The sequence below is a fragment of the Colletotrichum paranaense genome (assembly GCF_030867605.1).
Source record: "Colletotrichum paranaense strain IMI 384185 chromosome Unknown Scaffold_16.1, whole genome shotgun sequence".
In the NCBI taxonomy this organism is placed as follows: domain Eukaryota; kingdom Fungi; phylum Ascomycota; class Sordariomycetes; order Glomerellales; family Glomerellaceae; genus Colletotrichum; species Colletotrichum paranaense.
In genome coordinates this window covers 122,579-137,124 of record NW_026848974.1, presented here as the reverse complement: position 1 = coordinate 137,124, position 14,546 = coordinate 122,579, and the positions used below count along the sequence as shown (strand labels likewise).

Here is a 14,546-nt window from a genome sequence, read left to right as displayed (position 1 = left end):
CTTGAATACCATCTATTTACAGAGTACTTCATGGGCGGCGAGATGATGCAGTTTGATACCGCTCATAGGCCGGTGCTGGCTCATCGACCACATTGCCCGCGCGAGATTGACCACCGGTAGCCGCGCTTGCATCCGGTATTCCAATAGGTGGACTGGTCGCAATGTTTGGCTTCACTGGTGCACGCGTCGCGATCGGATCGGCCCTCGAGTAAACCGGCAACCAGATATCGCCATTCGCATCTGTCCTCCGGTATTCTCCGCTATTGCGGTTCACGCGAAAGGAATTTAGTTCTGATCTTCGTCTCTGACCGCGCACGCGCATGAATGCCTCGAGACGCCTCCTATAACTATCATCTCTGTCGATTTCCGCTGACACTTCCGCCTCCCTCGCCCTGTGTGCGTCATTAGTCGGCCATATGTCTGACAGCTCCGACTCTGGCGGGTATCGGTCTGGCTTCCGAAGTCGTTTGCCAATGGCCGCTGCAACCGTATACATCGTAACCGCGAGAAAATGACTTGCCGAGGCGATCCACGTGACGACGAGTGTCGAAGTACCGGCGCTGTGGTACTTGAAGACGCTCTCATATTGGGCGAGGATGCCGTCCGCCTCAAGGGCCGCACGGGTTGTGTTGGCCGAGGCGACGAGCAGCGCCGCCCCCGCTAAAGTAAACGACACGGCCAGGAATCGATCACAGTTGGGTGCGCCCGGAACCGTGCTGACGAAGAAGTGCCAGGACCAGAGGCACGCTACAGCCACTATGAAAATGATGTAGGCGATGAACGCGTTCTTGGACGAAGTGACTTTGGACGCCGTCCCGAGGTCAATGCCTTGCGATTCCAGAGCCGGAAAGGTGCCCCTGCTTGACGAATAAGTCGAACCACCTCCTATTGCAAGAGCGACGTCGTCCATAATGTCATCGAGGTCGAAGGGGGCACCGGGAGCCCGGCGGATACATGCCTCTCGCCCTAGGTACGAGTAGCAGTAGCTGCTTAGGTGCCAACTGAAGACCACCGTGGTCTCGTCGGCTGGCCATCGCCGGACATATGCCGCCGACCACTGTCATCCATTGTCAGTACAGGCATATGGAGACGGGAGTGGAAGAGAGGGTGGTCCTCCCAACCTCGAGTGCGACTCACAGTAGCGAGGTGAGCCTCTCTGTTATTTAGACCTTTTGACGATCTCAAACCACTCGACTTATTCCATGCGCCGACGCATAGAAAGACGACGAGCGTCACTGTGAGTGCATCAAAGACCAATGCGCACAGAAATAGTAAGCGCCGTACCGCTCTCTCTTGAGTCTGGTTGAGCGTGTACTTCTTGCCCTGGCTAGGACTGTCATCTTGAGCAGATATGTTCATATCGAGGAAACGCGGTGATGCTGCTATACATCCTGACTCGGGAGGAAAGAGAATCGGACCGTCGCCTCTGCGAATAGTGAGATATATCTTTCGACTGGTGACATGATTGAAAGTTTCCACTACACAGCGGTGAAGAGGCAATCACAGAGTCTTCAAGAGCGCAAAAACGAAATTCAGCCCAGTGCCACACCCGATTGAGCAGGTGATGTCGCTGCCGGGGTTTGTCGCCCAGTGAGTATGGCAGGCCGAGTAGGTTCATGCGGCACAGCAGTCTACCGAGCTTGATATTTCAGCCTGGGATCTTGGCAGCCATCCCCTTTTGAGGCCAGCAATCTCGGTACCATGGCGAATTGCCTTGACTTGTAAGGGCTGAGTGAGCGCCTGCTCGGCACTGGCGCCAACGGTGTGTTTCTGGACCATCATTGAGTGGGAGAAGGCGACCTATTATGGGTTTCCATTGTTGCAGGTGGCAAGGAAACAATTCGATCACCCATGTTGGGCTGATTTGTAGCAATGAGCTGCGATGGCTTTGGCGCCAGCTGAGAGCTCGAGTGACATCTAACGGCTTGTTGAAAGGAAAGGACGAACGACCGGGAGCGCACAGACCAGACCTTGTCGTGCTTACCTTGGCCCAAAGTGGGCTAGCTTGGGAGCTCCAAGGTCCCTCTTCTCAGAATTCCCGAATTTCACCAGCCAAACATCTGGATTCAACACTGCGATAATACCACTGGCGACAGTTCCGAGCACCCTCTGATCAAACAAATCCAAGCAGCCGACGATCCAATTCTCCACACGAATACCTACCTCATCTCCATTTGAAATCTTCTACACCTCCAGACCTCGAGATCTCCGCAGCCATGGCAACCCTCGGAGGCTACCTCAATAGTACGTCCTCTTCAAACTACCAGTCTCGAGTGCTGCTTCCCGGATGACACACTAATGGCCCTTCCCCCAACTAGAGAAAGTCCTCATTGTGACGTCGGACTCACGAATCTTGGTGGGCACATTGGAAGCTGCGGACCAGTCCACGAACCTCGTAATACCCCTTCCCCTCCCCCCTTCACAACTCTCTCTCGAGTCTTCTGAGCTGCACCTAGCTAACACACATCTTGCGCCCCAGGTCCTCAGCAGTGCCCAAGAGCGAGTCATCCAAACCCCCGAGAGTGGCGAACCCTCTGTCGAAGTGCCCCTCGGCCTCTATCTCGTCCGAGGCGACAATGTCTGCACGATCGGCCTGGTAGACGAGGCGCTAGACGAGAGCATTGACTGGACCCAAGTCAAGGGTTCTGCTATTGGAGGAACCAAGCACGTATGAAAGCCACGCATACATATAGGAAAAGCAAAACAAGAGCAGAGACATGGTTCTCGAGAATGAGAGTGACATACCGAGTCACGGGATGTTTGATTACGAGCGGGATACCCGAATGTTGGGAAGGACATGAGATTGCACTGCTGCCATTGAGACAGGCAGGCAGGCAGACAGGCGTGCGCGCATTTTCATGCACATATGCACATGCGCATGATCACACACCTACACACACAAAGAACAACGGCGTTTGCACATATTTGGGGGTTGCTATAGAATGATATTGGGTTTTCCTACGGGGTATGCGCCTGCCTTTCTTCTTCTATCCAGATCTCTTCTCTATGCTGCTACAGTCTCAAAACCATGTTTGTGCTGACACGAGACATCAACAACAAAAGAGCCCTCACGCCCACACACATAGAGAAGGTGGTGGCTGAAAATATACGTCCCTTGTCTCCTTATCTTTATCCGAAAACTCTCTTCATCAGGTCTGGGGCAAACAATTCCTCGCCGGGGGACTCAACCATCCTGTTGACCCTGTTGCCCCTGCTGGTGCTGAGCCAGCCGCCAGTGTCGCCGGGGACCTCGGCCAGGGTCAGGACGTCGACGGCATCGCCCGTCTCGCTGGCCTCGAGGGCGGCCTCGTTGTACTTGACGCGGAGTCTCCGGTCAATGACGTGCATACCGCGCGTCCACTGGCCCGTGGTCTCGATGCGGATGTCCTCCGGCTCCGCGGTGGCCTTCCACTTGGGGTCGGACTGCGTCAGAAGGTACCAGACCGTCAAGGGGTCGTGCAAGGAGAGACCGGGTTCCTGTCCGTCGCCCTCCATCTCGATGATCTTGTCAAAGCACTTTGACATGAAGTGGTTGACCCACTGGCCGAGGGGGCTTCCGGACGCCACAATGGGCTTGATGGTCTCGGTGAAGTAGTTCTTGCGGAGCAGGTGCGGGGTCGTGATGTCGAGGGGAAACAGCGTCAGCTTGAGCTTCTTGGACAGCCTGGCCGGGTAAGGGGGCAGGGACGACTTCTTGTCCGAGATGGGCGGCATAGTGGAGCGCGGGGTCGGGGAGGTCAGGGCGAAGACGCGCGCGGCGGCGACGGCGTCGGCGACGGTGTTGAACTCGCCGTGCGGGGTGATGTTGCCCTCGACGTGGACGGCGCCGCCCATGACGCAGAGCTCCTTGACGCGGAGGAAGGTTTCCGGGTCCTCGGCGGCGGCGAGGGCGACGTTGGTCATGGGGCCGACGACGCAGATGGAGATGGTGTTGGGCTCGTTCTCCTTGAGGATGCGCAGGATCTCCTTGTGGGCGACCTGCTTGGCCGGGGTGAAGTACTGGTTAAAGGGCGAGGGGTCGTGGTCCACGTTCTTCTCGGTGTGGAAAAGGGACTGCCAGCGGTCGTCCGGGGAGAGGTGGGGGTGCTTCTCGTGGACGCCGTGAAGGCCGTCGAGTCCGTCTGGAGGAGAGTCAGGAGATGGAAGTTGGGAGAGGTTGAACCGAGGAGTGTGTCTTACGGAAGTAATCGGCGGCCAGCTCGTCGTCTTCCAGAGCGTGCTCGGCACCGACTGATACGATGGGCTTGTAGGCCTTGAGGGACTCGAAGCCCTCGGGCTTTCCATTCTCCTTGCGCCATGCAATCTCCTTTTCCAAGACGTGGAAGAGGGCAACGACGTTCTTCAGGCAGCTTCATCGTAAACGATTAGACCAAGGGTTTCTAATGTTTATTTGCGCAGCATTAAACTCACCTCTGGAGAGGCACGTTGCCGTAGGTAACTGAGATCATCATGACCTCGAGCTCCTCAGGGGAGGCCGAAAGGGCCAGGAGCATGGCCATGACATCGTCAATGCCTGGCAGAGATGTGTAAGCCTAGTTGCACATCACAGTACTTTTGGGGGGTTCGCTCATTGATATCTCACCTGGGTCGGAATCGATAATGACGCGGTTCTTGGGAGCCATGGCTGCGATGTTTGATTCAGAAGAAATCTCTTGAAATTGGGTTGAAAAGTGTTCAATGAAGACGAGAATGACTTCGTCTCAAATTACACAGTTGATTAAATCACTTAAGAAAGCTGGGGAAAACATTAGTGATATAGGAAACCAAATGTTGATGGGGGAGTGGTGGGGGGAGCGGACATCTGCGGGCACGTGAGCTAAGCTTGAACGGAGGTGTCCGGTCTCCGCCTGTCTCCGGTATAGACACCTTGAAATAAGCAACCCGGCGCCCCGGGAGATGTGATGTGGCCTTGACGGTGTGACTCCGTCGTTCCTGCCTTCTCGCCGGGTCTTTTTTGTGTCAATAGGAAGGGCGTCGGTGTCGCATTGAGAAGTTGGCATAGTTGAGACGGGCGGGCAACCGAGCGGCCGAACCCCTCATCGTTAGAAGCGTCAAATGCGCCGCCGTCGAGGGGGATCAATGGTGGGGTTGTGGTTGTTGCGGTGCAAATGATGGAGAGAGACATGACACGCTAAGCCGTTTTGAGCTACCGAGATCCAGTTGTTGTCGATAAGCTTGAGGCAGGTCGCTGCGGGAAACCTTGGAAAATAGGGACTTTGGGGGACTTTGGGGGACTTTGGGGGCATTGGGCACCTGAGGTAAGGTAGGCGGGTAAGCTGCCCCCAGCTCTTATCGGGAAAGCCAAGGGAAAGGAATCTGACATGCGGCAAGTTGCAACTCTGGACCTTGCAAACATTGGATGAGACGTGGGAAACGGAAGGGCCTCGGGAAGTTTACTTGGATGAGGGTACCTTACTCACGTGAACCTACCGAAGGAAAGCTGTCTGCAAAAAACCTATTTTTAATTCTACAGTTTTTGCTTTTCGGTTTAACAGGCCGGGCCCGCGGGATATCAAGGTAACCTCCGAGTCCGACAAGTCTCCAATGACATTGTTTGGCGGTTGTCAATTGACTTGATGCCCTGACAGCAAGCACTGTGACCTTGACATCGTTCCGCCCAATCACGGAGAGTTCTTATGGAGGGAAGTCATCACAGTCACGTGTGAGTGACACCTTCCAGGTTGATGATTGCTCCCTTGTCTTCCATCAGTCGTTGCCTCCCAAACACGTGACATGTCCCCAATTTTCAAGTTCTCCCGAGTCCGTGCTGACAGCCGAGCCCCAAAAGAAAAGGCGGGTCCACGTCCCTCAACCCCGTGGAAACGCGAAGCTGTCACTTTGGAGATCCAGGAAATTACCTAACAGCACCCTGGAGATAACCTCATCTACCTCCATTACCTACCCTTACCTCACCTACATCCCTTGCTTAACTCGAGGAAAGAAACATCAGATCGCTCAGAAGAGCAGCCGTACAGCAAGTAAGTGCAATTTTCTCCTCAATTGTTCTTCTTCCTCGTCGCATCTCACATCACACACTCCCTCGTCTTGCCTTTTATCTTGCTGCTTCATCTGAGCTCGGCCAGCCAGAAACACATCCCTGGGGACCTGCGGCAAAAGAGGACACCAATCCTCATACGCAATTCCCACTCCTGGAGACTCGGGCCCGACGCAGCCCAGGGTTTGGTGCAGCACCTTACAGATTGAATACCTGGAGCACATAGCCACACCGAGCAGCCGCAGCAGTAGCAGCAGCTACCCGTGGGACCTCTCCAGTGGTCCAACCTATTCCGTAGGTCGGCTTTTGCTTCCGTGGCATGAACCCCGGGCGCTTGCCTCAGCCAAAAACCCCCATTTGCTACTGGCTCTAGCCTCTACACCTTGGACCTGCCCTGGGCCACTGGCGGTACCGCAGGCACAGTTTGCTGAGAAGCCACCTGGTAACTTTTTTTTTCGGCCTGTCTCTCCTTGCCAAGCTACCTGCATCTGAACACGACATCCAAGCCGTCTTTCAACCGCGTGGTCGAAACGCCTCCTCAATCGCCCTTCTTCCTTCTTCACTTTTACCCAATTCTTGTTGTTTCTCCCCCTCAACAAACCCACCAACCCCCCGAGCATCACCGCTCTCACCTTGCCTTTCATCCTCAAGCAACCCATCCATTGTTGCGCCCACATCTCCCCTTGCGCACCTTCCACCTGTATGTTCTCCGATCGGCGCTTGCCCCAGACATCTCGGATCATCTGCTCCCGTGTGCAGAGCTCAGCACAAATTGGACTCCATTGCTAACTTGTCCATTATCCAGTCGTCCGAATCTCTCTCTCCCCACAACGTCTCCATCAGTGAGGCATCGAAGATACACCGTGACCCTCAACGGCACCCTGAGCTCTTGCGGCCCTTGATCCGACAAACCGTGGTCTTTGCTGTTCTCAACTGCACCACGTTGCATAATCTACCATACCCCTTAATACCCATCTGGTAGCGTTTCTGCGCCATCCACAATCGCAACAATGACAGTCTCCGACTTTCTCAACACCCAGACCGTGGGCGGTTACCTTGTCTGCTTCCTCGTCGCTGGTGGCTTGATCTACAACTACTCTGGCAACAAGAAGCCTGCGCAGATTGCCAAGACTGCCAAGGCATATGTTGAGCCCAAGAAGGACACCAACGCAAAGAAGCAGCGAAAGGCTGCCTTTGCTTCACAAAAGCCCGAGGAGAAGGCTTCCACGAGCGCAGTCGATCCCTCTAGCACATGGCTGAGCAATGACCCTAAGGAGGAAGCTGATAATGCCGATTTCGCCAAGAGGATGGCCAGTGTCAAGGAGGGCAAGAAGTTTGATGGCAAGTCTGCTGCTGATGCCAAGAAGAAGAAGACCAAGTCCGTCAAGCAATCGCGTGCTGCCGAGAAGAAGCCTGTCGAGGTCACCGAGGAGGAGGAGCCCGCCGCTTCCTCTGCCCCCGCCGTCGAGGCTGTTAAGGAAGAGGAGGAGAGCTCCCCTGCCGCTTCCCCCGAGGTCACCCCTGCCGACCCCAGCGGCGTCAATGACATGCTCGAGCCCACCGCATCCGGCCCCTCCGTCCTCCGCCTGACCGGCACCGATAAGGAGAAGGCCAAGGCCAAGAAGCAGAAGGCCCCCGAGCAGGCTGAGACCAAGAAGCAGCGCCAGAACCGCCAAAAGGTTGAGGCCAAGAGAGCCGCCCGCGAGGAGGAGGAGAAGGAGCGCAAGGTCAAGCTCGAGAAGCAGCGCCGTACCGCTCGCGAGGCCGCCGGCATCCCCGCCAAGGATGGCTCCCAGTTCATGGCCAGCGTCAACGGCAACAAGTCCGCCTGGACCGCCGGCTCCCCTAACGGTGCCTCTGCTACCAACGGCACCTCCGCTGCTGTTCAGCCTCTCGACACCTTCGATGCTCCGGCTCAGAACGGCACCTCTGCTGCCGCTCCCGCCCAGACCTCCAACAACTGGATCTCTTCCCTTCCCTCTGAGGAGGAGCAGATTCAGCGCCTCAAGGAGGAGGACGAGTGGAATACTGTTCCCGCCAAGTCCAAGAAGTCCAAGAAGGAGAACCGCTCCCCTTCCCCCGAGGCTGCCAAGCCTGCCGCTGCCGCCGCCGCCGCCGCTCCGGCTCCGGCTCGCCCCATCGCCCAGGCCGTTCAGAAGCCTGCCTCCAATGGCAAGGCTGCAAAGCCCGTCACGTCCAACTTTGGATCCTTCTCCGCCCTTAGCACCGAGGAGGAGGAGTGGGATGTCTAAGCGGTCACTACACCTACGATTGTCATTCTCCAGGATATTCCGCCCTCCCCAGATGCGCTCTTCTCAACTACACCATCGTCCTCGCGCCGTCTGGATGTCACTTGTTATTTTAACTGTACAATACTTCTTCCTGGAGTGCGGCACACCTCAAAAAACTCTCTCTCACACACATGCAATCCTTTTGACGCCATGAAGAAGACGCCAGCATTGGTTCGATCACGCTTCCGCGAGACGGCGGCCTCATCGAGTAAAGGCGACATGGCTTTGCTATCGCATACACGCAAACAAAAACGATCTCGGCCACGGCATGAGATCTTGGAGTTGGGGGATTACATTGGCCAGCGGGCTGAGTGATTTGCACATGCTTTTCTTTTTTCTTCTTCTTCCTTTTCGGCCTCGAGACCAGCCAGCTATTGATGGAGGGGGGGGGAAACGAAGGAGAGAGTGACGCAGGATCACGATGTATACGAGGAAGTTGAACAAAAGAGAGAATGGGTCTTGAGCGGGAAGAGGAACTAACAAAATATGAAACCTTTCCTTTAGGGCAGATTGGTTGGATCACATGGGAAATGGCCATGCCCCTACAGTCGTTGTGTGCTTTTTTCCAGCACAGGTTCCCGCCAGATAACTTTTCAATGAGTCTTCTTTCCCACCAGTAAAAAAAAAAAAAAACCACGTCCGTTTCCCAGGCAGTCGTGACTTGTTCGTGACTTGTTTTGTTGTCATGTTACCGGGATGGTGCTGGATCAAGTGATGACATGGTAATGTGCATCATGTTATTTCTCCACGTTTTTATTTTTGTTTTCTGCAGTGCACATGCTGGCGCTCCCCCACCTCGATATTTCGTCACGATCTCTGCCCACTAAGAGGAGCCTTTATGCGTTGTAGTAGTTGGATCGTCCTTTGATCGAAGCTAGGAGGGTGATCGTGGCCGGGGGTGTTGGTCGGGGGGCATGTGAGAAGGAGTTGGAGTCGGCGGGCTTTCCGTGTATTCCCCGCTGGCTGACGCTACCCGCCGCCCGCTCCCGCGACACAAGGTACAGCGCATCTTTCGCTGGCGTTGGCGGAGTGATGGGAGAAGGTGATTTTGGTTTCCTCTGGTACTTTTTCAGAATGGTGAAGGGGGAACAGTCGAAGATCTCGGGTGGTGGTGCACCTGAGTTTGTCGGGTTCGTGGAGTTGGGTTTTTTGGGGTTTTGGGGCCTTGACCGCTCTGTGGCTTACGATGTATTTGGTGGAGGAGAAGGAGGAAGAGGAGGGGGGGGGGTGTGTGTGCGAGGGATGGGTTTGGCTGCGATCCGGGTTCTAGACATGCATTCGCGTGAGTAAATAGGATGCTGGCAAGTGAGATGCGTGTTCTAGATAACGTGATAATTAAGAGCTCCCCATGTGGCCAGCCGGTTAGTTTGAAGCGAAATGTTGTTTCCGAGGCGGTGGGAGGGGGACATCGCGGCATCACGGGTTGACGGATAGACTCGGAACTTTCCAAGGACTTTGAGCTACTAATGCCGGGTAGTGCAGTGTAGTTGAGACCTTGGTATTGGTATGCTCGTGGGGGTGACTTGCTCTGCAGGACAAGACGAAACGCAGAGGTGAGACATGCAGTTTTCACATGTTTTGTTCATGGCTACAAGTGGACGATGGGAAGAGAGGTTTGTTGGATCCTATCAAGAGGGAGAGAAACGGAGTAACGATGCGATGGGGAGAACGGGAGGAGGTGCTTATGTCTCTTACGGTCTCCTGTCAGAATACGCTGCGAGTACAGCCCGGGTATGGAGAGTTGCTTGGATCAAAGTGTGCGAGAAGAGTAGAGGGCAGAGGATTGTGTGATGCAGATTCCGGCCCAGTTGACGTTTACGACTTGTGTGAGGCGTGATCCGTGTTGCTTACAATGGCCCGTTTCGTTGGCTGTGTGCGTTTCTCTGTCCTGATGTGTTATGGACCATAGTATTCAATAAGTCAAGCCGAGACGGATTGGGCTGGCGTCTTTACGAAGTCTTTAAGAGGAGGTTCTGTTTCTTCGGCGGAGGTGCTGGCAGAATGTCATGTTTCCCTAGCCGACCTTGGTGCGTGCCGTACGTGATCCAGACGAGGAAATATCAGTTGGTATTGTTAAAGTGTTGGGATCGAATCGAACCTCTTCACACCCTCTTGGACAAGATCCGATCATCAAGGGAGTCTATTCGAAAGCCTTTCCCTACAAGAGAACACGAAAGTTACTCACGTTTATGCTGGTGGGGGTCTTCTTGCCTTGGTTGCTAGCTAGCCATTTGGAGGGCCGCCTCGAAAGGTTGATTTGACTTTTTCGAGGAGATGGTTGTCGTTCTTCCACATGATAGCTCCCGACGTCGGTGAAGTGGCATGGGAACGTATCCATGTCCGGTTGCCCATTGTGGAGGGGAGCACGGGTAACATTTACCTGGTGGTTTTGCAGCACTGACAGTGGCAGTTCATCCGCGGGAATACTCACAACTCTGGCGGGATCTACTCCCTGCGGCCACGCTTGCGCATCCGCAGGCGATCAAAACAGTGGAGATTTCCCTATATCCTATGAAAGAACTCGGGTGTATCATACCGTAGTATTGTGGCGGACGGGCGGTCGATCAAAAAGAAGCTACCGAGCGTTCGTTGCGCGTTTGCGTACGCATTGAAAGCAAATCAAGGGTCCAGCTGCCGTGCAACTCGTTGCACCCGTAGAAACCGGGTACGCGAGGAGAGTATCCGCAGTGGTAGGAGCTGGAGGGGCTGAGTCGAGTGAGGTGGAACATGAGAGGGGGACAACGGAGCATGATTATCGATAGGCGCAGTTGTTCGATAATATCCCTCTCAGCAAGGGACCCTCGACGAAATGCATTGGTAGCAACCACCGACACTGACGGTTAGGTTAGGTAGTTAGGTTAGGCTAGAAAGCGTGGCAGACATAAAGTAATCAACCATGGGCGGTCCACCAGACCTGTCAATCAGATCAAAAGCGGATCATCAGTAATGCCCAAAACCTCAAAGGGAACCGGCCAAAGCTTGAGTTGCAAATGGCATTGAGGGTTGAGAAATCTATCGGACCATTGGCACTGCCCATGGATCAGGGAGTGCTACAGGCGGAGCCGACGGCGCGCGCGCAAGGAAAGGAGGTTAGAGCCGTCGAGGTAAAACCTCACCTAGCGCGCGAAACGCTGAGGCGTTTTGTGGTGTGGCCTGCCTCACAATGGTGCAGCGAGTGAGACAAGACTTGACAGAAAGATACAGAAGGCAGCGTGCGCAGGCAAACGTGCGCTAGGGACGCCGACTCCCTACTCCCCTCGGAGGCTTAGCAGAGAGGGTTTAGACCGCCGCCCGTGGCCGTACGCCATGGTCAAGTTGAGAACAACCAGTGATCATTGCGGATTGGTCGTAGGAGGGGGGCTTGAGACATCAACGGTGCTGGCTGGACGAGGTGCCAGTCGCAAGTTGCCAGTTTAGGGGATGCGGCGTCCGCGGCGTTGTTGGGCGGCGGAGGCCGTCTTGTCGGACTTTTCTGGTGGAAATGGGAGAACAAGATTGAACAATTTCGTTTTACGGGATATCGTGTTGTGGCAGTCCGGTTGATGGTTCGGGGTCCGGGTTACTGACCTGAGCAGAAAAGTGAAATTAAGGCCGGACACTTCGACGCTTCCGGGTCAATTGTCCATGACTAAGTTGAAGTCGGTGGTAAATGATGACATATGGATCATGAACTGATTGCTCGCGCGATGGGCGCCATGGAGAAGAAATCCCCCTCTAGGAACCAATCCGTCATGACCAAAGGCGCGACGCGGCGCAGATTGGCCGAGTTGCAGATTCATGGAGCTCCGTCCCGCTTCCGGGCCCCCATAGCCTGTAGGCCGTGGTAGTACGGCGTAGGGTCGGGCTGGCAAGACTTGCGCGGCATTGGGCAATTGGTTTGTCGGAGGGAGGGTTGCGGTAAATGGGTTCATAGTCGTGGTGTGTGGTGCATGTGCAGGTGCATGGTATTCAAGTTCGAACACTGGTCAATCTGGTTCCCCGAGCCTAGCACTCTCCCATTCCTTGAGGGGTCGGGTTGTCGTGGAGAGGGAGGGGAGCTTAACAGGGTCCATAGATGATAGTGGCATAGAGGGAGCGAATGATCCGACCTAGGTACCAGGTACATCGGCTCTCCTACCTCAGATAGCGTAATGCGTAAAACAAGTGAAAGTCTTGGCCGATTGAGATCTTCCGTCCTTTCCTTGCGCCGCCCCGATATGAACGGACCTTTGCTGGTTGTTTGCAGTGCTCGTGGAGGACGATTTATCAAGAGGAATGACGAACAAGCCAGTTGCAGACGTTGAAGGCGCGCGACAAGACGGATCATCGGCTAAGATGGGACTGGCAGGCTTGAGGTGGTGCGTTGCGTTGGCAAGTCTACCTCGGTCCACGCGCGTCTTGGACAGAGACAGTCTGACTGACTGACATACTCAGAATTCGAGGATTCGGGCGAGAGGCGGTGGGAAACAGAGCACGTTGGACGAGGAATCGTTGCGGTGCAATGCAATGCGCTCCGTGGGGCAGCGGCACCTTTGTCTGTCCGACTTCCAAGGTTGTCCGTCTTGACCTTTGACTTGGCCGCCAGTGACGCGAGGTCGGGTAACCATGCGCAGCAAACAGGCACACTCGATTCGCATTTTGATTCGACTTGCATCGTGTGGGACAGCGGGCGATGGATGAACCAAACAGCGCACAGCAGACAGACGCAGGCACGAGGCACAGAGCTGCCCCGGATTGGCGTTTCCTGGGTACTTGGCGTTTCCGGAGGGGGAAGGCGTAGTAAGTACCTTGTTCTCGTTCTGGTCTGTTCAATTGCAACCTTTGCAGGACGAGACGCAGCTTGGAACTGTGTAACCGTAGTGTGTACGTGTACAGCAGACGACGACTACGACGACGGTTCGCAGTGTTGTGAGTGTTGTGGAATGGAGGCGCATTTAGATGCATGGAGACGATGACGGGTCCGCCCAGGCGCCTCAGACAGGTCCAACTTCACACCATTGATTGCAATGATTGGCATGCCCAACTTAGATTGAGCCATATCTGGTAGGCCGGGCTGCGTGCGTGCTCGATCCATAGTCGGGGGTGTCACGGTGTCCAGGACCCGTCCGCAGGCCGTGGAGCGCAATTTCTCGCGATCATCTGGCGTAAAGTGGACGTTCGTAAAGTGTCTGATGAAGATGCGCTCTGCAATCAAGCCAACGACTCAGGCGTTGGAATGAGATATGGTTGATACATTTTCCGACGCGTATCCAATGTTCCAAATAGCAGGGAGAAGGGTGACAGATAGGTCAGTAGAGTTTAAGGGATCCGAACTGTCGGATCCGATCAATTTGGATATCGGAGGTGGACTCAAAAGAGGAAGATGAGGAGAAGACGAAGAAGAATAGGGAAGAAGAGGACAGAGGGACGCAGACAGAGGGAGGGGGTGTATGAGGTAGAGGTAGAGGTACATGCACCAGGTACGGAGTACACAGTACTTGTCTTCGTTTCGTGGCTTCCTCTTCCTCTCCCCTTACCCTTCTTTCGCAGGCTTGCCAGGCCCCCATGCCCCCCGTGTCCCTCTCTCAAATCGCTTCCCCCGGTTGCCGTCGAGAAACCCACAATTTCCCCCCAGTCCACGCCTCTAAACTAGTACACTATACCTTGGACTCTCGGTCTCCATGCGACTGGTACCTCCACCCACTCCCCCCTTCATTGATTGCCCGATGGGAAAGAAGGAGGGAGAGGGAGGCCGAGGAGGAGGGACCTGCCCACCTGTAGAGAGGAGAGACTGGGCGAGTGTGAAAGTAGGCGCTACTTACCTTGTCGTCCTTACCTTGCGCCTCCCTTTTTCGAAACGTCGTCTCTCTAAGCACCTCACTTCAACTCCATTTCGCCTTCAATTCACCCGTCCAATTTTCCCTCACTTCTTTCCGCTCTCTTTCTTGTCTTTCCCCCCCTTCCCCCTCTTCTCCCTCTTGAATGTCCAGTGTCTCCGTGTCTCAATTCCTCATCCCAAACCCGCCCGATACCGCCAATCGAATCCATCGTCATCCTTCCATGTGGTAGCGCAATAGCAAGAGACAGAGAGACAACCAGCACCCTATACACACTCTCGAGAGGAATATACCGACATAGGCCAACGTCTTTTCGCCCACGCGACCCAAGCCTCCGAGCCACCCTCAACTTCAACCTCAATCATCTGGTCCTCCCTACTTTCTAAACAGTTCCGTCCGAGCCCGCCCGTCCATCCATCTTCATCCGCCACTCCGACCGCCGTCTTGCGCTACGGTCCTATTATC

The 14,546-nt window shown here is 54.9% G+C and overlaps 5 protein-coding genes across 5 annotated transcripts; 2 read left to right on the top strand and 3 right to left on the bottom strand.

Moving 5' to 3' along the window:
* Positions 1–28: 28 nt before the first annotated feature.
* Positions 29–1,359, bottom strand: CPAR01_14566 (uncharacterized protein; the record flags this gene model as incomplete). Its single annotated transcript, XM_060498817.1, has 2 exons — positions 29–1,057; positions 1,138–1,359. The coding sequence occupies 2 exons, from the start codon at positions 1,357–1,359 to the stop codon at positions 29–31; spliced, it is 1,251 nt and encodes a 416-aa protein (XP_060342280.1).
* Positions 1,360–2,216: 857 nt separating this feature from the next.
* Positions 2,217–2,674, top strand: CPAR01_14565 (LSM domain-containing protein; the record flags this gene model as incomplete). The annotated part of the gene is made up of 2 exons (XM_060498816.1): positions 2,217–2,244; positions 2,319–2,674. The coding sequence occupies 2 exons, from the start codon at positions 2,217–2,219 to the stop codon at positions 2,672–2,674; spliced, it is 384 nt and encodes a 127-aa protein (XP_060342279.1).
* A 455-nt stretch (positions 2,675–3,129) lies between these two features.
* CPAR01_14564 (inosine-uridine preferring nucleoside hydrolase) lies at positions 3,130–4,622 on the bottom strand (the record flags this gene model as incomplete). The annotated part of the gene is made up of 4 exons (XM_060498815.1): positions 3,130–4,121; positions 4,180–4,349; positions 4,411–4,513; positions 4,583–4,622. The coding sequence occupies 4 exons, from the start codon at positions 4,620–4,622 to the stop codon at positions 3,130–3,132; spliced, it is 1,305 nt and encodes a 434-aa protein (XP_060342278.1).
* Positions 4,623–7,005: 2,383 nt separating this feature from the next.
* On the top strand, positions 7,006–8,247 carry CPAR01_14563 (uncharacterized protein; the record flags this gene model as incomplete). Its single annotated transcript, XM_060498814.1, has 1 exon — positions 7,006–8,247. One exon carries the CDS (start codon positions 7,006–7,008, stop codon positions 8,245–8,247), a length of 1,242 nt encoding a protein of 413 aa, XP_060342277.1.
* A 4,826-nt stretch (positions 8,248–13,073) lies between these two features.
* Positions 13,074–13,199, bottom strand: CPAR01_14562 (uncharacterized protein; the record flags this gene model as incomplete). The annotated part of the gene is made up of 1 exon (XM_060498813.1): positions 13,074–13,199. The coding sequence occupies one exon, from the start codon at positions 13,197–13,199 to the stop codon at positions 13,074–13,076; it is 126 nt and encodes a 41-aa protein (XP_060342276.1).
* Positions 13,200–14,546: the final 1,347 nt, after the last annotated feature.